Source organism: Poecilia reticulata, linkage group LG14 (assembly GCF_000633615.1).
Source record: "Poecilia reticulata strain Guanapo linkage group LG14, Guppy_female_1.0+MT, whole genome shotgun sequence".
Classification (NCBI taxonomy): Eukaryota; Metazoa; Chordata; class Actinopteri; order Cyprinodontiformes; family Poeciliidae; genus Poecilia; species Poecilia reticulata.
In genome coordinates this window covers 5,143,986-5,166,527 of record NC_024344.1, presented here as the reverse complement: position 1 = coordinate 5,166,527, position 22,542 = coordinate 5,143,986, and the positions used below count along the sequence as shown (strand labels likewise).

General features: G+C 38.9%; 1 protein-coding gene across 1 annotated transcript in view; it reads right to left on the bottom strand.

Annotated features, from left to right (window-relative positions):
* pds5b (PDS5 cohesin associated factor B) overlaps positions 1–22,542 on the bottom strand; it is a 29,284-nt gene that overhangs the window by 2,418 nt on the left and 4,324 nt on the right. The window contains exons 2-31 of the mRNA XM_008427331.2: positions 18,126–18,253; positions 17,232–17,435; positions 16,998–17,084; positions 16,249–16,346; positions 15,158–15,284; positions 14,339–14,419; positions 13,980–14,120; positions 11,671–11,786; positions 10,461–10,555; positions 10,087–10,232; positions 9,742–9,893; positions 8,335–8,448; positions 8,136–8,217; positions 7,992–8,040; positions 6,544–6,683; positions 6,264–6,379; positions 6,081–6,186; positions 5,838–5,998; positions 5,537–5,660; positions 5,218–5,376; positions 5,034–5,102; positions 4,823–4,959; positions 4,573–4,696; positions 3,888–4,092; positions 3,585–3,699; positions 2,740–2,872; positions 2,519–2,638; positions 1,419–1,481; positions 1,180–1,325; positions 936–1,008 (exon numbers count right to left, since the gene is read on the bottom strand). Of these exons, the coding sequence (XP_008425553.1) occupies positions 936–1,008; positions 1,180–1,325; positions 1,419–1,481; positions 2,519–2,638; positions 2,740–2,872; positions 3,585–3,699; positions 3,888–4,092; positions 4,573–4,696; positions 4,823–4,959; positions 5,034–5,102; positions 5,218–5,376; positions 5,537–5,660; positions 5,838–5,998; positions 6,081–6,186; positions 6,264–6,379; positions 6,544–6,683; positions 7,992–8,040; positions 8,136–8,217; positions 8,335–8,448; positions 9,742–9,893; positions 10,087–10,232; positions 10,461–10,555; positions 11,671–11,786; positions 13,980–14,120; positions 14,339–14,419; positions 15,158–15,284; positions 16,249–16,346; positions 16,998–17,084; positions 17,232–17,435; positions 18,126–18,233 (3,591 nt within the window). The 5' untranslated portion in view covers positions 18,234–18,253. The remainder of the gene's footprint in view (positions 1–935; positions 1,009–1,179; positions 1,326–1,418; positions 1,482–2,518; positions 2,639–2,739; positions 2,873–3,584; positions 3,700–3,887; positions 4,093–4,572; positions 4,697–4,822; positions 4,960–5,033; positions 5,103–5,217; positions 5,377–5,536; positions 5,661–5,837; positions 5,999–6,080; positions 6,187–6,263; positions 6,380–6,543; positions 6,684–7,991; positions 8,041–8,135; positions 8,218–8,334; positions 8,449–9,741; positions 9,894–10,086; positions 10,233–10,460; positions 10,556–11,670; positions 11,787–13,979; positions 14,121–14,338; positions 14,420–15,157; positions 15,285–16,248; positions 16,347–16,997; positions 17,085–17,231; positions 17,436–18,125; positions 18,254–22,542) is intronic.

Below are 22,542 nucleotides of genomic sequence, written 5' to 3'. Positions count from 1 at the left end.
TTTACAAAGTTTCAGTATTAATTTTGGAGTGTTTAAAAGACCCTAGAAGTCGTTAAAAAGGATATTCTTCAGAGACAAGTTTCATTCAGGTTTCCACAGAGAGATAGAAATAGATCAATCAAAAGTTGTTCTGTTTAAGTTTTCAACATGTCGTGTAGCTGAATCTGGAAATGTTAACATCTTTCTGGAAATCTCACTGGTAAAGTGAGGCTTTATATTCTCCAGAATCGGCTGTTTATTGTTAGTAATGTTAACTGATTACTGATAAATGAAAATGTTCTCATTTTCCCCGTTTCCATAAAATCCTGGCCTCGTCTAAATGCTTTGAATGAACCGACAATAATTTTGTGTTTCCCCCCCCCAAGTGAAACCTAACTGGGTTTTTGTTGCTTCCCAAGAATAACATATATTTTTTTCTATTTATTTTCAATGCAACATTGATGGTCTTGAAACATAAACTTCCTGATAGCTTACATTTAGCATTTCTCCAAGAAGACATTGACAAACAAAACGATGTGTGTGCAGTTGGAACCAGTGAGTTTGTATTTGCTCATCTGGTCTTGACTTTGGTCCAGCTGGTGTTTGTACAGCAGCTTCAAAGACTAAAATAGGGATTTATGGCTGACATCACTTAGCTGGATCCCAGAAACGAGGCGTCTGCTCCTGAGCTACTGTGTCATTTCAGACAACATGTTTGTCCATGATGACCTCCTACCGGAAAAACGTGTTCTTTAAAATTTAAAACCTAGCAACTCCTCTGAATAATTTAATTTCCATCACAATGCATCTAAAAATCATTTTATATTTATATGTGGAATTAAATATAAAAATTAAATTTCCACCTGAGAGGATTCTTACAAACCATTTCAAAATTTCTACGTTTGACTCTAAATTTGAGATATTTCCAGCAGTTTGTATAATTTTCTGGATCTTACCTTGTCAACACTGTCTGATCTCTTCAGGCTGAAATCCTCGTTTTCACTATGATCCATTTCTGTGCTGTCATGTCTGGGAGAAACAGCAGCTTACTTTAGCACAAATTTTTATCTGAATATTCATAAATATGTTAAAAAAATAATAATAATAATTTGTGCATTTTTAACGACTAGAATAGGTGAATTTCTAAAACTAGAAGAAAGATCTTCCACTGAGCAACATGCCGGTTTTCATGCACCAAACCTGGTTTTGCCGCGCTGCGGGGAGCCCGGATTGGATGACGAGTCGTTGTTGCTGGTAGTTTCCATACGAGAGGCTTTGCTCTGGAGCTGTTTACCCGCCGATGACAGCGGCTTGTTTACCGCGCCCAAAACGTTCGCAGACTTGGGCTTGAGATGGAAGGAAGAAATGGAAAACGGTTTTGCTCGAGTACAAACACAAATTGGAAAGCAACAGCAAGTTAGAGGCTTTGGCAGGCTTACTTTTCCTGGAGTGAAGAATGCTTTCATCTCTGGAGGAAGGTAATTTTTAGTGTTGCTAAAATTCTGAAACACGACAAGATACAAGTGAATGAGAGACGAAACCCGTAGCAGTAAATCTTGCGGTTGTGCTCATTTCTACGTGTCAGTGAAGAGAGTTATCATTTTTATTTTAAACAAAACAAAAATAAAGACTGCACATTTCTCTGCACACTTCATTTTCATTATTATATATTGACTCTGATGAAAATGAATCCAACTAGTTCAGTGGTTCTTAACCTTTTCTGAGGTACCGAACCCACCAGTTTCATATGCGCATTCACTGAACCCTTCTGTAGTGATAAATACGTAAAATATGATTTCCCCACCCCCAAATTCAAGAATCTAGTTGGGTCACCTATGATCACTAAGTCTTCTTAAAAGGTAGAGTCTCTGACAACAGTTCTTCAAAATATAGTCAGTGTTTCCAGCAAAGTTGAGCTGACTGTCCAGGAACGACCCAAGGTATTTAAAATTTGCCACAGTTTCAACAGGTTGGCCATTGAGAGAAACTGGAACCACTTTAAGGTCTTATTTAGATCATTTAATTAGCTCTACATTCTTAAGAGAATGAAAAATTAATAATAAATAATAAAGACTTTGCGGTATTCTGATTTAGTAATGTAATTATATTAGTTGTGTTACCACCCCCACGCCACTAGAGGCAGTAGCAACCCCGAAAAGATGCGACTAAGAAGCAGATTTAGAAGTACACCGAAAGCTACAGCATTTGGTAAAAACTGTGAGTTTTGCTGAAGTAAATAAAGACACAAGTTCAAATCCATGCTGAGAGTGGAGCTCCTTCAATCAGAGCTCCTCCGCAGCTCTGATTGGCTAAGCAATGTAACGTGATCCTCTGATTGGCTAAGCAATGTAACGTGATCCTCTGCAGCAAGTGATGACAAAGCGGGGCGTCATCACGACTTTACACAAGTGCGTCTTTACCTCCGCGGCAGAGGCTCCGCCAAACCCCTGAGACCGACTCATCGAACCCCTGGGGTTCGACTGAACCCAGGTTAAGAACCACTGGTCTAGACCTTCCCATCAGCCCCTGAGCCACTGACCTTGTCTGGTTTGGTGAAGAAGCGTGAAGGCAGCACAGGGTCTTTGGGGGACTCCAGGCTGTAGGTGGTGCTCTTTGACATGATGATGTTCATGGCTACGTCACACACTGTGTAAAGTTTCTGTAATGGAGAGGCAAACATTTGATCCACAAAATGCCTCATAAAGAAAAKAATTCATCAGTACTTAATGTAATCATTCACATTAGAAAAGTCATTTTTACCTCATTGGTTTTGGGATCACTAGAGGCTTGGGCGTCTTTTGTTTGCTTGATGTTTTCCACCATTTTTCTGATGAACGCATGGCTGTTGTTCTCATTCTTGGCCATGATGATCTCGAGGACGAACCACAAAGCTCTGCAAAGGAAGAAAAATAGACATACGTTCAATTATACATTTAACTTATTCATCAATATCTTCAAGAACTGCAATGAATATTAGCAAACAATATACGTGCTCCGCATTTCAGCTCAACGTTAATAACATCTGTGATGCTTGTTTAACTACAATTAAACTCTTTCATAGCCTGAGTAGTGGCTGTGGACTGCAATAATTTTAACAGACATACATTGAGTTTATGTCTAAATGTACAAACTGAAATAATATTTCAAATAACAAACCATGTTGTTGAGCTGGATGTATAATGAATCTGATTTCTGATTTTGAAGAGATATCAGCCTCATTTCACATCACAGTATCAACAAAATGTTCAGACACCACCAAATAAAAAGAATTAAAAATGAACAATCCTACAGTTGCATTTATTTTGATAGAAATCTTGATAACCTACAAATGTATTAATATTTATTTTCTATGTGGATTTTTCAACACAGTTAATGTACTTAAATGGAAGCTTTCATCACTCAAACTTTTACTAAAATCCTCTTTGTTAAAAATAGAGATTTTTTCAACATCTCTACCAGGGCGTACTATAACAATATAATACTAATACTAATAAATAGTCAATAAATAATAATAAAAACCCACCTAAGAGAAAACAACTTCTATCCTGTATGTACTTATTAATCAAATTTTACAATCCCTAACAACTGTATTAAATCTGACTTACTCTTTGATTTCTTTCAGCTGCTCAATGTCCTGAACTTTAACGTAATCCGGGTCGTGAGCCAGAAGGTGGATGGTGTAGGGAACCACATACTCCGGTAGAAGAGACAACAACTTGTCTGTTCCAACACAAAGTCAATATCACTTCACTTACAACAAACTGATTAGTTTTCTTTTTAGTAATTCAGCAGGTTTATTAAAATCCTACATTTGAAATATTTAAATAGTATTAAGATCGCTTTGGAGTACAGTTACTAAGTAACAAGAAAATCTGGTGTAAACCGTTCAGAGGGTTTACGTTCTTTACCGCTGATGGCTGCGTGCTGCTTCAGATACTCTCGCCTTATGTTGACGTTTTTCACCAGGCACTGGCGAGCGTGAGCTCTCCTCTCCTTGACGGGGTCCTTGGCACACAGAGCGAACACGGCCATGTACTCCAGAGGCAGGCGGAGGCGGCAGAGGCCTCGATGAAGCTTCTGGGCGAAACACTGTCGCACCTGGTAGCACTCATCCTGCAGAGATAAGGGGGAGACGAGAGGGACGGTGAGAGGACATCGCAACAGGATTCAGGTGGTAAAATAGTAGGGAAGAAGAAAGAGGAAGAAATGAAAATGTTCATTAGGAACAGACCAGGAAGGAGGTGAAAGAAAAAATGGCAGCATGAACTTTAAGGTTCCTACAGTCTTCATTCTGAAATGTCAAGGTACTCTTTATCTATTAAACCATTTTAAATAGAAAAGATGTGCAGTTTATTGAACTGATGGAAGAGTTCTGGATCGAGTGATGGACATCCATCTTGGAGGGCCCATTAATCAATTTCGGGAATTTTCCAGACTCCGCAGGAATATTTAACACATCTGACCTGGCATGTTTATCATTTCAACACAATGTTTTCTGAATAGCAAATCTTTAAAAAAATAAATAAATAAATACATAACTTCCACAGTCTGATGAGACTTTACACAATAAGAAGGTTCAGAGGACGTTCTCACATTGATGACGAGAGCACACAGCTGATACTGCTCCAGGGTGATGATTTCATGATAGCAGGGCTCCTGAGCCAGCTTCAGCAGGGCGCACGCTGCTGCCAGCCGCAGCCTCGACATGTCTGGTTTACTAGCGGGAATAAAAGGAGGCAGTGGAGATGAGAGGCAGTAAGGATTGCTTTATCCTTTCACAGGTATGTTTAAAGACTAAAGTCTAAAAGCGCTCGCTGAGAGGGGGTGATTTTAGTTTACTTACCCCATCCTGCCCTGCTCGGTTAGATCGCCATCGCTGTGCAGGATAGCAGTCAGCATCCTCAGGGTGGAGTTGCCTGATTTGCTTTGGTTGTTCTTCACTCCCAGCAGCCATCTCACCATCAGCTTGATGCCCTGAATCTGAATGGAGGACGGAAGACATTTTGTTTCTCCTCTGCAGGAGCAGAAACAACAGACCAAAGTTCACCACTGACCTTAGCCATCGTCTCTGGAGACACTTCGTCATCAGAAACCCAAAGTTTGGTTGTTTTCTTGCCTGGGATCTACAAATAAAATAGATTTCAGGCATCAGCTTAATTCACAAACTATAATAATCTTTGCTTCTATGACAAAAGCAGCAGCATGAATCTGGAGGATAGAGAATATATATATTTTTACCCTGTCGTTCATGAGCAGATCCTTCACAATGAAGTTGGCGACTAGAGATTTTAGCGGCGCGGCGAACTGCTCTGGGGCCAGCTGGGCCAGGTGACCCAGGGTGGTCAGAGGAGTGATGAGCTGCTCCAGGTTTGCAGGGTCCAGACTTTTGTGCAGGGGCTGAAAGCAAAAAAGAAAAACACAATATTTGAAAATTCTCTATTTAACAGTCCAGTTGTTGAGCACATCATTTTCACTGAATCACGAGGGGAAAAAAGCTGCTAGTCTCCATATTTTACAGTTTTCTGTTTCACGGAACAGAGGTGAAGCACCAACTGACCTCAAAGATTTGGGCAAAGTGTGTGTCCCTGTTGGTGAACATCGCATTGATGCAGTGGATGGCATACTTGGCCTGACGAGGGGGGCCTCTCTTAGCTTTGGTTTGCAGTACCTGCAGTAAGACACTAGGAGGAGCAGCAGGAGAAGGCCATTAGAAACTGGTAAAGAACTAGTTCAAGTCACAAAAAAACAGAATTACATCCTGTACACGTTTCACTGAAATAAATGGAGCCCTGGTGGGACTGCCTGGATTGCGTTTTATTTTTATAACATGAATAAAATGTGGAGAGAAAAAAACGTACGATTTGATGTGAGGGAAACTCTCTTCCATCTTGTTGCCTGTGTTCTTGAAGATCTGCAGAGCAGCCTCTGCCACTTTTTCATCATCCATCTTCAGACAGCTCAGCAAAGACTCAAACGTCTCTGCAGAGTGGAACGACACCGGGTGTGTGAAGGACAGCACCTGTTTAGGAAACAAAAAAACATTCGTTAAAAGTCAGCAGGATTTGTTTTAATTAAAAATAGGATGAAGTTTGAGTTTTTACCTTCAGCAGCTCCAGGCCTGCCCTGATCGCCTCTTCAGTTGGAACGCCCTCCTCTTCATCGTCAGCAGTCCCATCGATAGATTTGTTTACCTGTTTTATTAAAGCACTGAAGAGATGAAGATAAAAATGAGAAATGAAATGTTTCCCCCTGACATTTTTCTAAAGAGATGATCAGCTCTGTACCTGATGGACTCTGTGTCGATGTGTACAGGAGCGATTCTCTCCAGCAGGAATTTCACCATTTCCAGGAAAGGATTACTGGGCTGCTTGGGGCTTCCGAGCTTTTTAGTGATGTCTCGCTAATGAAGATGACAAATATGAGAAAAAAAAAAAAAAAAAACGTACAGTAAGAACAGGTCTGTGCTTTTATGTGGCATTTTTCAACATGCTAGACATACATTTAGTTTGATAATGGCCAAAAAACACAAACGCATGCAGTGACTGGACGAGGTCGCAGACTCACCACGCAGACTTCAGCCTGCTTGCAGGAGCAGGTGGGGCTGACCAACGTCTCCAACTGATCCCTTATCCGCTCGTCGTCCTCCAGGACCTGAGCCAGCTTCTTCACAAAGTCCTGAGCTTTGCCCGGGTCTGGAAGGTTTTCTATACACACACAAACACCAAGCGTGTTTTAAACGATGAAGTAGAGCTGAAATAAAATCAGCAAATAATTGTTTCTTCTTTCAAAACACAACTCTACTACATACGTTTTACACATTTGTGTATGTTACAGCAACAAACTTGCACATATTTTGTTATTTTACATAATAGACCAGATGGCAGTAAAAAAAAAAAAGAAGAAATTAATATTTTTTAAAAGTCTTCTGGACAATAGATTTTACATTTTTGCCTATTTTTGTTAGCAAATGGGATCCTGTTCTGTCACTTTAGATGAAGAGGATCAGGAAAAATGTAACTCTCGACAGAATTATTTTGATTTAATTCCGAACTTTGACTGAATCATTGCATTTTGATTGACTGCATGTTTAAGGTCGTTTTCCTACTGGAAAACAAATCTTTGCCTCATTCTCAAGTTTTCTGCGTCAGATTATCCAGAACTGCCATGAAATCTTGTTCCTGCTGCAGGAAAAGAACCACACAGCATGATGCTACCACCTCTGTGTATTACAGCAGGTAAGGTATGTTGATAGAGATGTGTAGGTTTAGTTTTACACCAAGATCAGCATTTTGCAAGTCGGCCAGCGTTTTGCAAGAAGTGCACATTTGGCTTCATCTTCTGATTTTATGTTTGCAGCGTGTGGCTCTCTTTCTCCTTCATCAATGCTCAACAAAAACATAAGGTTTTAACAGAACAGCTGGATTTATACTTGTTTAATTATACAGAAACACTAGTTACTAACTAGGTGGCTTAGGAAGGTGAGTGGTTCCACTTGAAATTATTTAGGGCTATCAGAGTAAAGGGGATTGAATACAAATGCCACACATTAACATTTTTGTAAAATAAAATAATCTTTTTATTAGTTTTTTGCATAAAATCTCAACAAAATACATTTGAGTTTGTGGTCATAAGGTGGAAAAGTTAAAGGAGTATGAATGCTTTTACATAGTGCTGTGCAGCCATGAGAACTAACGTCCTGCTCAGTCGCTGCTACGGAGGTTTGTAGGATAAAAGTTGGCCAAGTCAACTGGTAATCAATAAAAGGATTGATTAAACCAAAGGATTAAATCTTTTGATTTAATCAATCCTTTGATTACATTACAAATCTCATTTGAAAACTACCTATTCTTCCTTTAATCATTAATTTCAGCACTTTGTCTTGTATTCCAGCATGCGTTGCCATGGCTACGCTCTATTATTTGTTTTCCAAGACAGCCTGTGGGTACTTCATGCAACATCACTGCAAACCCCGTGTTACAGTGGAAACTTGTGACTTCGAAAAGATGACTTACTTGTGATCACCATGACTTTGGCAAATACAGCCTTACTGGATGCCTCCGACTGGCAAGAAGTGAAAAAACAGGAACAGAAACATGATTCAGAAACGCCAAACAAGAAAATAACGGCCAGCAGATGAAAGTGATCTGCAGAAGTACCTTGGGTTTTTTGATCAGGTCCAGCAGGTCCTTGACATGGTTTCTCAACATGTTCTGGCACTTCCACATCTCATTTAAAGCTCTGCAGGGGACACGTGAGGAGAGCAATGTTTACGTTTGTAAGTAAATTATACAATAAAAGGTCTTACAAACATATCTGGTCTGATAAGTTGTTTTAAAGCAACTGAAAAACGCTTACTTGACAGCGTTTGTGTCCAACGTAGCGTAAAGGTAATAGAGACACTTCATCCTCTCAGTGGTTTCCAGGTTGAAAGGAACCATATACTGGGCGAAAACCCGCTCCACCAGCAACCTGACGATACAGGAAGTGAGTTCTAAGATTTAGATTATAACAAGTGCTCTAGTAAAAACTGATCATTAAAGTAGATACAAAAAACCCCCAGCAATTTCAACAAACAGATTAAAATATAATAAACTCAACTTTTCATTTTTTCTATCAAGGAAGAATTTTAACCACAAAACATAAAAAACAAACAAAAAAAAAACCATTGTGCTGCTCAGTGTTTGTAAAATCTTCCCCTTCCCCGCAGCCTGTCACAGTGAAGACACTTCCTGTTGGCAGCTGATCAGCTCTCCAAGCGATAACCAAACAGACGTTGTTCTGTGGTCTCATCGCAGAAGGTTGTTTTTTTGTATTCCCTCAATATAACGGTTAGTTTAACAGCAAATGCAGCTTCTTCAACTGGAGCCGGAGACATTATGAAAACCCACAGAGAGGTGAGCGCTTTATGCTGAGCATGTGTAGGAGGATCAAGAGTAATGCAATTGATGCTCCATTTTAAGGAGAGCATGCTCCACTTCTGCCTTCTGGCTGTTTAAAGAAAAATAACACAAGAAGAAATAAACCAGCTTTACTATATTATCTGTTGGACGTCTGGCGGCAATAAAACTTTCACTTCATTTCCTCCCATTTGTAAATTCAACCTCCAGTCGTGAAGCTGCAGTTCACTAAAAAAGGGGGTTTAACTCGACGGATTCCAAAAATGATGTTTTTAAATGTTTTCTGATTATCCACAACACACTAAAATTAACCCAAAATATGCATGTTATATCAGTATCGACATATATACCAATTATCTTCTATTCTGTGACCTGTGGCACTTTATTCTATGTAATTTGTATCCTGTGGGAGCAGCATCTGCTGTGAGACTCTGTCCAACCACAAACAAACAAACAAACAAATTCTTATTTTTAGTGATTAGGGATTACTTGCATTATTATGCCATTTTTATATTAGTGGAAAATGATCTAAAACAGTGTTTCTCAACCCTGGTCCTCAACGACCCCCTGCTCTGCATGTTTTAGATGTGCCTCTATTCCAGAACAGCTGATTCAAATGATTGCATGATCATCAAGTGGTGCAGAAGCCTGTTAATCACCCAGAAATACAATTCAGGTGTGTGGCAGAAGGGAAATACCTAAGACATGCAGGACAGGGGGGCGCTGAGAACCAGGGTTGAGAAACACTCGTCTAAAATGATTGTATGAAATACAATACTATAAAAACAACATATTGAATTCCACACTTTTCCAGACTGGGAAGGAACCCTGAACTTTTTCTATGAGAACAAGGAAGCAGTGGAACCTGTCATCAATGCTGTTCTGGTAGTAGATATGAAGCAGTTTGTCTTTGATCCAGGATATCTGCTTGGAGGCCTCCCGGCCCCCCTCTCCTTGTAGCGAGTATTTTCTGTAGATCGATGCGAGGCCCATCATGGCTTCCTTACGAACGCGCCACTGAAGACAGCAGGACAGAAATAAAAAACAATGATCAACACTGTGAAAGGTAAGATGTGGATTTTAGCAGCAAAGTTGGAATATGCAGAAAATATCACAAAATGGATCCAACAGCAGCTTTTAAAAAATTAACGCTAATGTGGACGTTGCTTCCTCGAGCCATTTAAGCCTATTTTTATGTTTTCAGACTTACTCTCTTGTCCAAGGTTCTCTCCTTTACAATATTTAATAATGCATCATTGACAAGGGACAAGTCTTTCTTTGCTGCGGTTACTATAGAGACGATGACATCATGGCGGATGGCCTCCTCGGGGTCATGTGATCTGACCCTCAGATATTCTGGGGAAGAAAACAGAAAAATGAGTGAGATATGTCAGAAMAGCAAAAATCTGCCCAATTTATACAAATAATAACCTTATTGTTGTTTAACAGCTGCTTGTAAATTGTTGAGATTGTTTAATCGCTAAGCAGTCGTAAAATTTATAACGACTGATCTATGAACCGTCAAATTATGACTCTAGCAAATGTCCAACTTTCTAAACGTGTGTATGATTTATAAAAATGTACCTGTGAGGTCTTTGGCCAAGTCTGGATGGTTCATGAGACAGTGACTTGCAAACTTCACACACTCTAGCCTGATGGGCACGTGGATGTCATTGAACCTTTTTGGGAAAAATAAATTCATGTTAAAATCAACACATATAAAGAGGTAGCAGTCAGTCAACTCAAAAACACACAACCCTGTTGTACAAAATAGGGTTCAACCTTGAACAGGTTTATTTAAAACTGGTTGGCATCTACTGAACTTCCAATTATGGGTCGAGTGAAGATTTTTTTTAACTGACGGAATAGTTATAATTCAGATTTCATTAAAAGTTGCTTAAATCTTAAGAAAAATTCCAGATTTGAAAGTGAAAATATCTCGTCAAGCACCTCAGTGTTTTCCAAATGTGTACAGTGGTGTGAAAAATGTTGGCTCTCTTCTTGACTTCCTTTTTTCCCCATGTTTATCACATTTAAGCATTTCACAACATCCCACCAATTAGTCATAAACAACACAAAACACAGTTTTTAAATGAAAAACCCAAACCTACATGGAAATATGTGAAAAAACGGTAACACTTTATTTGAAGGGGGGTGAATAAGACTGTCATGACACTGTCATAAACATGACATAACATGTCATGAACATGAATAAGCCTTCGTGAATACTGTTTAAACTTTACCTTTAATAATATAAAGTTACCTATTTTTTAAAGCGCAATCAGTAATACTTTTATAGCAACTTTATTATCAGTAATGATTTCTTGGTTAATGTCAAGTTGTCATAACAAAGACATTTTGAATAATGTCAACTTTGTATTAAAAGTGTCATAATTTACAGAATGACGCTTTATGACAAGTCATAAATATTCATGAAGGCTTATTCATGTCCATGACATGTGTTATGTCATGTTTATGACAGTGTCATGTCAGTCTTATTCACCCCCCTTCAAATAAAGTGTTACTGAAAAAACAGGAGATCAGGAAAGGGGGCAAACATGTTTTCATGTTACAACCATAAATGTCAAAGTGTTTTATTGGGATTTTATTAAATCATCCAAGTTAAAAATTTCTAGAACCATTTTTTTCTRAAATTTCAAGATGTAAAACTTTTAGGAAAGGCCTCCAAAGATTTTGCCCCAAAACTAGTTGAATAATGTTTCACGCAAGATGAACAAGCGTACAAAAAATATTATAAATGGCTTATAATAGATGACAACAGAATTAGTTTTACCTGCCCAGGTAACACTGCCAGAGCGGTTTGTTCTGTGCTGCCAGCTCAGAGTCTTTGGCTCCAAACATCTTTGCAAGCAGCTTCACCACCTGCAGCCTTTCGTCGTTATCATTACTCTGCAAAGACAGGAAGGGAGAGAAAAATGATGCACAAAAACTGGTAATGTGGATTGGATAGACTTGCGGTGTCATTAGGAGCTTTATTAGACACATAACCATTTTCATAAAGCAAAGCATGCAGGCCCGTTTATATAAATGCTGATTTCAGGCAGAACAAACAGCGCAAATGAATTTATGTATAAGAAGCCGGGACAGGGGAAGAAAAGCAGCAAGGAGAGAAATAAGTGAAGGAAAAAAAACAATAAGAAAGTGATGAAATGTGGAAGAGAGAGCGGGAGCCGAGTCTGTGGCGGACAGATTTTATCACGGCTATTATTTCTAAGGAGACAGCAGTGATCTACACTCCCTCAGTACAGTTAATGAGCGTTATCCATCAGCGCGACGCCTTTATGAGACGCTGCGGAGGCAACATAATGCTGACTGGATCACTGCTTTATCTCGGTAATATGAATCAACAAACCTGCAAAAAAAATAAATAAATAAAAACTTGCTAAATGAATGCAGGTTTTTATCTGGCAGTGTAGAGAAGCTGGAGTCAGTCTGAGCAGAACAGAGAGACTTTACAATCGGAAAACCTGGATTTACTTAAAACTACCTTGAAGAGAGCAGCTCAATGTGGAGCAGAGAGATTTTATGACTATTTGTGATCCAGGTGTGGAGCTAGAAGCTCAATATTCAGCAGTGCTTAGACTACACACAGTAACGGTGTCTTTTCACAGGAAGCATCTTCTGGTTTTGTTGTTGCAACAATACATTTAAAAATAGAAGGAAAAAAAGGACAAAAAAATGGAGAAAAAGAAAATAGAGGCATCCATAAAAATGCCATTTTCAGAATTTTGTTGTTTCAAATTAAGCAATATTTGATCTTTTTTAACAATAGCCCTGAAAACCCTTTCACTGGGACACTCTGAAGCAACATTAGGTTAAGGTGGAAGAGTGAGGACCAACGGGTGAGATGGGGCTCAGCCCCAGATGTGTGTTTTTAGTATTATGGCTAAATATTATAATTGCAATAAACCCACTATTTGCTCACTCTTGTTTTTTTCTTTTGTCGTCACTGTTTCCAAACATTTCTTCACAAGTTTTAGCACCAAACTATTTTTCAGGTGTGAGCATCAAGGGCAGTTAAAGTGCATCCTGCTCACTAAATACACTACTTAGCCAAAAAAGTGCCACCACAGGAAAAAAAAAGATAAAACAAACTAAAAAACACTTTCTAATATGTTGTTGGGCCACCTTAAAGTTTGATCAGAGCACAAACTCGCTGTGGCATCGTTTGGATAAACTGCTGCAATGTCACAAGATTTTTTTCCTTCTGATTTTGCATTTATTTTACACCAAGGCCTTGTGTCAATAATGGGGAGTCCGACAACAGCAATGGGGTTAAGGTTCGGACTGCCTGATCCATTTTTCCTCCTCCAATGGGTCACCACTTTTCTTCCATTTATTTTTAATAATGCATTAGGCAGTTCTTAACCCAGTTGTGATATAGTTCCTGCTCCACTAATCTGGAACAAACTATCAAAAAACGGCAAAACAGCAGAAACAATGAGGTCCTTTGAAATGTGGTACACAAACTCGACCCATCTCAAATAGAAACATTTTCTCCATGGTCACTTTTTGTGTCTTCCTACAAGGTTGTTTCAGAAATGAGAAGCTACACATTGCATCATCTCAGGTTTAATAACTTGATTCCCACTGGAAGAGAGTTGCTCATGCAGTAATTATCCAAAAGGAGGCTTGGAGCTATTTTCCTAAGTTAGATCCAAGTGGCAACTTTTGGCAAGGCAGTGTGTTCTGTTTGCACTCAGAGCTTCCACAGCATTGCACTTAGATTGAAATAGCAGGAGAAAAAAAATCCTGCATCAAAGTTGATGACAACTGCAATTTGATGTATTGTTCAGCAGCAGAGCCTATACTCCTTTCTTGCAACAAATGAACACATCAACCAGCTATAGGTGACTTATAGTGGTTTGACTGCATCTCTCAGTTTTAGTACTCCTCTGTCAGAAAGAGCAACAGTTCTGCAAGCAGAAACAAGGACTGGCTTCAGGCCAATAGTCGAAATTCAGACGACAAGCATCCCAAAAATGCGTAACGGAAAATTTCCTTTAGCTGCTGCTCAACTTCTATTGAAGCTAAAAGGTTTTCCTCTATTATAAAGCCCAAATACTACAGTTCAGAATGTACCTTGAGTTTAAACTCCAGCTGAGGCAGCACAGAGAGAAGCAGATGGCTGTCTATGTTGTAAAGTTCCAGGATGAGATCAAACACATGTTCAGACAGATCACTGACTGACGTCTTTCCCAGCATCAGCACCTGGTTGAAGAACTGGAGGGAAAGAAAAGGGAGAGACGAATGAGAGAGTTCAGGTCCAGTCAGTTTATATTTATAATTAATGTAAATATCACAACTACAAAATATGATAATGTGACGCTTTAATCATTAATATGTATAAATTAATCAAATTGTTTAAAATTGATGTTTTTAAGTCTTTTTCAGCATGTAAACAGTCAAATTGCGTCCACAGTATCTTACAGATATCTTACATTGGTGATGTAAGGTTCGATAGCTTGAGCGGTCCTCTTCAGCAGAGCTTTGGCCAGGTCATAAGCCTGTTTGTTCAAATTCTAAACAGACAAAGAATAAACAAACAAAACATATGATATTAAAGAAATATCTAGAAAGTTACAGGTGAATATGTAGAAAAAGGATGTCCGCTTCTGTAGGAAAACTTCAGCTGCTTTACTGCTTCTCACCTGCAGGGGTCTCACTGAACAGCAAGGTATGGAAAACTAAGACTTATCACAGTCAGTCATGTTTAGCGGCCTACCTGCTGCTGTCTCTAGTTGGGTCAATAAACCTTGGACACTGTATGAATTTGGGAGATTAATTACAGAAGTTGTGCGCCATATTGCACCAGACAGTTGGGTTCACTTCAATGCTCTGCATCTGACGCTATTCAGAAGGCTCTCACCTAGAGACAGCCTCATCCGGCAGAACTAATGAGAAAGATGCTTCTCTTTTATAAGTATCCTACTGAAATCAAACATTACTTCATTTGCATACGATTTGTATGGTTTTGTCTGGGAGTTTCAGCATGTCAATAGCCCTCTGTTGTGATTCTGCAACAATAAAATCTGAGAGAAAATCCTTTTGTCCTACATTTGTTCCATTTTCTAAATGTAGTGGCAGAAGCCATAGAAACTATGATGCATCCGGGTTGTGGAACATATATTATTTGTTCCAGCCACCATAATAAACTTTGTGATTTGACGAATCGCATGTGAACTTGTCCCCCATTGCACCTAAAACTATGTTGATATTGAATAAGTAAAGCACTTTGAGTGCTGCAGACATGCACACACCTTATGCGCCGGCACCAGGTTGACTAAAACCGTGTCCAGCAGCTCCTGCGACACCGTGTCTCCCTCACAGATGATGGAGCTCATCAGGTCCACCATATGCATGTGCACTTTCTGGTTGTGGCCGTTGCTATAAAGAGAAGACGGAGAACATCAGAGCACGACATCAACCGAATATTTTACTTACTTCTGAACTTCTTTCCCCCCCTCCAATTTCATGAATCTAATCACATTTTTACTTTAAAAGTAATACATTAGTGAGCAAATGAAGGCTAAATGTCAAGAACATTTTGACATGTGGGCTTATTGGGAGCTCAAACTGCTGAATTCTTTATCAGAATAAACATAAAACTACCGATTCACGGCTGCCACCTCACCAAGTTGTAATTCTCATCAAGTCGTTTCAGTCTATGTGTAAAGCCACCATTTTGCAACATTCATCTGTAGCTACTTTAAAGCATGCCATGACAGAAATTTAGTATTATTTGCAAAACAGGAAACGCTTCCTATGTTTAAAGATGCTCTGATTACACAGAGGGGTGTGCATACTTGCATCTCAGCAGGAGGCCAAGCTTGTTCCCCTGATTTGTATCTCAGTGACTAGATTTCTACAGCCATTAGCTTCTATTCAGCACAAGTATCACTTTCAAGTATACACACACACACACACACACACACACACACACGCACGCACGCACGCGCACGCACACACGCACGCACGCACGCACACAGAGAAGTGTGCAAGAGCTACACTCGCTAACGACTTCTAATAATATTTTAAATGAAAAAGCAGTTTTTACATTTTTCCAAAGCAGGACAATTTGTAATATTGGCACAACCTTGACACAGGCAGACACCTTTTTTCCCCTTCCACTGGCAAAAAGCCAGATCCAGTGCTGCAGAATTGAGCCCTCAAGGTTGTGTTCAGCAGAGTGAAATTGAGAGGGTGGGGGTTTGGAGGGGTGGAGAAGCAGAGGGGGCACCAAAAGAGAAACGTCTAGACTGCTACTGTGCTGCTTGCAAACAGGGCAGCGGAGGCTAAAAACAGACAAAAACTAAAAGCTGATGGCGGTGACTTTTAAGCAAGGACTTACTTTATGACCTGGAAGAGCGTTCTGTAAAGCTGGGTGAATATTTCATTGCTGTCTTCAAGCTCAAAGCAAATGTTGTAAGATTTCACCCAAGCTATGTTCTGGACAAAAGGAAGAAGAGGTTTGATGTTAGAAACACAATCCAGAGAATCAAGGTTCCTCCTCATTTTTCAATTCCACGTTTTTCTGGAGCCTAATTAGCGTCCATCTCAGCACAGTTTAGAAATGGACTTCAAAACGATAAACCCTACAAAAATCACATTACGGGGGGATTGATGAAAAATAAATGGATGAATAAATGAAAGAAATATAAATGGGTGATTGTTTTCATATTGCTATAATCTGAAACAAAATGCCTATACAAAGTAAAAAACAACAACAAAAAGGGACACAATTAACCTCCTAAATTAGGGGGAAAAAAAAAAAGGAGTAGATTTCAGCAATTGTTAGTTTGTTTTAGCTTTGACCAACAAGTAAATTTTAATAATTAGTTTTTCTGCCATCAATTATTTTGACAACCTTAACAGCAACAACAATAAACATATCAATACATCAGTTTGCTTTTAGTTGACCCAGAAGAGAAATGTGGGCCAAGTGAAATGCATGCAATATATACAATTTCTTCATTAAGGAGTTTATTCTGTTATAATGATCTTCTTAAAACCATTAGCATTGAAACAGCTAAAATTAAAAATGTATTTTCACAGAGCAAATGGTAAATGTTGCTACTGCAGCAAAGAAGAGCCACACACCTCCAGTAAGTAGAAGTATCTGTTGAACTGAGCGCTCTTCGTATCCTCCAGTCCTTTAAGCTGTCGTGTTATGAACATAAAAATGTCCTACAACACAGAAACAAATACACAATGATTCCGATTGGCAGCTGGAAATATCAGTAAACAGGCTAAATGGTGGAGAAACTTTAATAAACAAAAATGAACAGAAATAAGTGTTTGAATAGTAAATGCTTCGATGTGGCAGAACAAAACCTTGAGCTTATCTGGAGAGGTGTAGGGAGCTTCTGGAGCATAAATCCTGAATATGTCTGCTAGGCAGCAGGCCACCAGCAGCCGCACATCTTTGTCTGGGTGCTTGAGGAAGAAGTCTGAGGCCAGGTGAAGGGCCAGGTTCAGGTAAAGCTCCTTTTCCTCCTCAGAGTCCTGGTCCATGTCCATGAAGGTCTTCACAACCATCTGGGTAGCAGGTCAAATGCAGAATATAGAGAGAAAGCAATGAAAACCAACAAACAATTGGCTTTGTTGAGCAAATAAACAGGGAATCAGGTGCACATTTTTTAGTGTGAGCTTATAAAAGTAATTTGTAATAATTGTTATGGCCTTTTATGTTGAATTTTTGTAAATCCGTAATTTCTATCAATTCAGTTTTTCTTTGGTCAGTTAGAATATACGTGAGTCAGTTTAGAACCAATGTTTACATTACTTTGATAACTTTTAGACCCTCCTATTAATTTAAGTGATTAAGAACAAACCGGATGGCGAGATGGAGGTCCTTTTGTTTAGCAAGTGTCTGGTGTGATGACAGGAGGTTTTTGTAAAAGGATATTTTTTTGGACCACTTTTTGAACTTGAAATTTCCAATTAAGTTAACTTTCATTTTCTGCTAAGTTGTGAGAGATTTTTAGTTATTGTTTTGTCTATATTTGTGCAAAATATAAGGTAATTTTATAATTTTTTTTCCCCAAACAATCAAGTCATTAGTGCGTGCGAGAACCAAACCACTTGTTGCTAACCACGGCCTTTCTTGGAAATTTTTGATTTTGGAACCTAGAAAGGCCGAGACAATGATGGTTTCTCCATCTTAAAGAAAAGCATTCAGTCATGCAGGGAGGCCATAAGCAAAACACAGCAGGGAGGAACACTGACCTTGAGCCTGCGAACCATTTCCTCTTTGGAGATTTTGTCAGAAATCTCCTTGACCCCCGGAGGGTAGGTCACCTTCCCATCTGTGGCTCGAGTTTTAGAGTGAGCCATCCTCTTTAGCTCTTCACTGCCTGGAGATAGAGAGGGAAGGGATTGTATTAAACCAGAGGAGAGCGCTGCAGCAGGTGTGACAGAGACCAATGGACGAGGAAAGAAAAGCCTTGAGAATAACGTTAGCATGGAAACCAAGAATATCCTTTGAACTCTGTAAAGCTTTCCAAGAAATCTGCAGCAAAGCAACCACTGAAATATTCAACAAGGTATTCATAGCATGGTAATGGCTTTTCTACAGGCTTTCAAAGTCCAGGATGGAACGACTGCATTTAGAGAGCAAGGCTGGCTTTTCACTCAGCGCTGATAACATTGTACTCCACATACAGTATCACCACCAGTCTCTGGGAATAGAAATGTTCCTAGATTTTCATACGGAAGKWAAAAGATCCGACTGGAAATTTAGTGTCCTGCTGTTGGTGTTTTTCAGCCTTTATTGCATTACATAGCAATTGTCTCAATTTATTTGTTAATTTCCTCTTTCATTTATATTTTGCTCTAATAAGACAGATCGACGTGTGCTGTTTTTATAGCATTTTACTCGATTATCCCCCAGATCTGAAGACATTAAAACGACCGTGGATGGGCAATAACTTCTCCCAAAGGGCCACATGAGTAACTATAATTCTATTGTACGGGGTCGTAAGTTTAATGTTTATCAACAATCATTATAAACCGTCTGAAATTTCTTTTTATTTTTACTGCAAATAATTAAAGTTTATATTTCAGTGTATGTCAATAAGATCCCTAACAAAAAAAGTATAATTTATAATTATGTTGATTCAATATTCAGTAGTAGCGTCATGATTACATTTTCTATATGGTCTGTCTCAAAGATTTCCCTCACGAATCAGTTTGTATGTAGTTTAACTGAACCCCGCTTTCACGTTTCTGACCTAAAAATAACAGCTGAAAACAAACCTGACCACAGATATCGACTGAGCAATCTTCAAAGTCAGTTAATCAGGGGAGTAATGACAAACGCCATCAGTTACCTACACATTATTTCTACATTTTAACCTAAAATCTAGAAATAATATTAAATATTACTAATTATTAAATAATTTCTAACATTATTTTGGAGGGTAGTGGCTCAGAAGAGCAACATAAATGATCATTTTTGTCTTTCAATAATCTTTCATTAAAAACCAAAATGATCAATGAGTTGGATCTTAAACTGTCACGTAGCAAATAAAAGACATTAAATTTTTTTTTTTTATAAATAACAATAATAATAAGATATTTATTTTTCCACTAATTCCATGAACAAACAATTTGACAATGGCACTTTATTTGGGGAAAAAAAAAAATCTCCAATCCTATTAAATTTCACTAAGAAGAAAGCATAAAAGCTGAATGTGACCAAACATTTTGAAGAGATAAACTCCTCAATGAAGAGAAAAGATGTATAAGATGTATGACTTGTTCTTGTAAAGCCAAACTTTACAAGTAGAGTAAAGTGTCAACCAGAAGACTGACACTTTGGAAGAAGAAAAATCATTTGACAAAATGCTGCGATTTATTATTCCTTAAGGTTTTAGAATCTTATGAGATGTGTTTTTATTAACATCGATAAGTCGTTTTATCAAGCTGCATTAGCTAAATTAAACTTAACGTTTTCCTGACTGGAGATTTATCCAACTTTTTTCTGTAATTTAAACAAAAATCTCAAGCAAGTCCAAAAGGCAACAACAGACTAAACTGCGGGGGGCATGAAACCGACAGCCTTACTAGTGTATGGTTATCAGTAGTACCAGTGCTCACCTGGAAGGAGGCAGATCAAAAACCTGAGAAATGATTCATCACTAAAATAGTCCGCAGTAAAGATTCAGTATGCAGCTTAAAAACAAGGCTGACGCAGCTACAAACAAGGCTGAGGTCTGTACTATCAAACAAGCTGGACTGTTCAAAGAGTGCTGTATCTGAAGACATTATTGGAAAGTTGAGTGGAGGGAAAAAGTCCTACAACTTTGAGATGTTTCTTATTGTTAGATTGTATATTTACTAATGCACAACTTTGGCAAATACTGTGATGACAACAAAAGTCATATATGTCTATTTTCGTCATTTGCTCTTTCGTCACTGTGTAACATTTGGTATCTTGGGTAAAATTAGCGTCTAGTGTGAGAATCTGCTGCCATGAGACTCTGTCCACCTGGCTAAATTAGCATACATCACATTAACATGTAAATTATGAGTTCACAACACTTGGAATATATTAGCCAACAATTATTGCACTTCAAATAGTCTTTGGTGTTCTGAATATACACACTGATATAGTGATGACGATGTATTCGCCATGTATTGTGCGACCCCAATTTTTTTCTTTTTTAACTTGCAAAATGTATTGAATTTTGAATGCAAGTGTACATTCAAACTTAACACATTTTCACACAAATATCCTATAAAAACTAACCAAGAGAAGCTGTGCACACATTCTGTACATGCATAGAACAAATCTACATTTGCTATCCTTAAAACAAGGTTTAACCCCACAAAGCAAATATAAGTGAAGAAAATCTGATCTCTGTAATATAATAATAATATAAAAAGCCAACCTTTCCATCATTTAAATCTGCATTACATCAAGCCAATCTTCCATTTCAGGAGCCTCTGCCTTGAGTCATTTCCTAGTGATAGTTCTTTAGTTATCCACCACATATATTCATCAGCTGATCTTGTTAACCTTTCCATCCCTCCTTCCCATGAAAGTCAAATGTGAATGAAATACTCCCCCTCAAAACTGTAGCTATGCAATTATTTAAATCCTGCCAATAGGGCACCATGTAGGAACAAATCAAAAACACATTGAAGTGGCTACCTCCATCTCCTCCACATTTCCTGCAACTTCTTGTATATTGGTATTTTCTGTGTGTAATAAAATATCTTAAAATATTCTTCCAGCCAAAAGCTCTCAATGAGAGGGAACATGATGTTTTCCGCTGTTGCCCACATATTTCCTCCCAATTCTCCTCTGAAGCCTCCAGCTAGCTTCTTTAATGAAACTAGCTAGTTTTTCTGTCCCGTGTACAATTCAGAACTTAATTCCCCCCCCCTACATTTGATTCATTTGCTAAAACAAACATCCCAATTATTCCAGATTCCAACTCATCCAAGTTAATATTTAGTAGTTCTTCAGTATAGTGCCTCAATTTCAAGTACCTGAAGAAGTCCTTATTATTTAATCCATAATTGTTTATTTCCTCCAATATTCATGTAGTATTTTTCTTAACCAACTCCTACAATATCTTCAGACCCTTTTCCCAATTACTGGATGTCTTGTCTGTTACATTAGGCTTATAATCTGGCTAATCAACAATTCAACTCAGTATTTTACTCTGTGCAACCCTACAAACTTAAAATAAGTTATAACACATTAATAATAATTTAATTAGTTTCAGAAAATTAAGCTAAGCAGTGACCTCCCTTAAAATTTGCAGGACCTTACATATTAATAATGACACTTTAACTAGCCACATATTGATTCACAAATCCCAAAAGAGCAAATATACTTGAGTAAAACCAAAAACAATAATGGAAAACATTCAACACTATTGTTTTCCCATCATTCAAAAGTGCTTAAAAATAAGCACAATGATAATTTTGACGGCTTTTCTCGATAAAATACTGAAATTGTTTCATTGCCAACAATATCCATCCATCCATCCATCCATCCATTTTCTTCCGCTTATCCGGGGTCGGGTCGCGGGGGCAGCAGCTTCAGAAGGGAGGCCCAGACTTCCCTCTCCCCAGCCACTTCTTCCAGCTCCTCCGGGGGAATCCCAAGGCGTTCCCAGGCCAGCCAAGAGACGTAATCCCTCCAGCGTGTCCTGGGTCTTCCCCGAGGCCTCCTCCCGGTGGGACGTGCCCGGAACACCTCACCAGGGAGGCGTCCAGGAGGCATCCTTACCAGATGCCCGAGCCACCTCAACTGGCTCCTCTCGACGTGGAGGAGCAGCGGCTCTACTCTGAGTCCCTCCCGGATGACCGAGCTTCTCACCCTATCTCTAAGGGAGAGCCCAGCCACCCTGCGGAGGAAACCCATTTCGGCCGCTTGTACCCGTGATCATTGCCAACAATAGATATAGTAAATGTATTGTAGTACAACCAATGTGATCATTTTGATGATGTGATGATTCAGTTTGATGGCGTACGAAGATCCTTTGAAGTGTCTGATTCAGACCCAAATCGAGGCCACTCATGGTGCTTTGAAGTCCAGGCTGCAGGTCTGCTGCCTCGCTTTGACTGGCGTTTTTATAAAAGGCCTAATTTTACCCACTGGCAAACATAAGCAATAAACAACAAAATA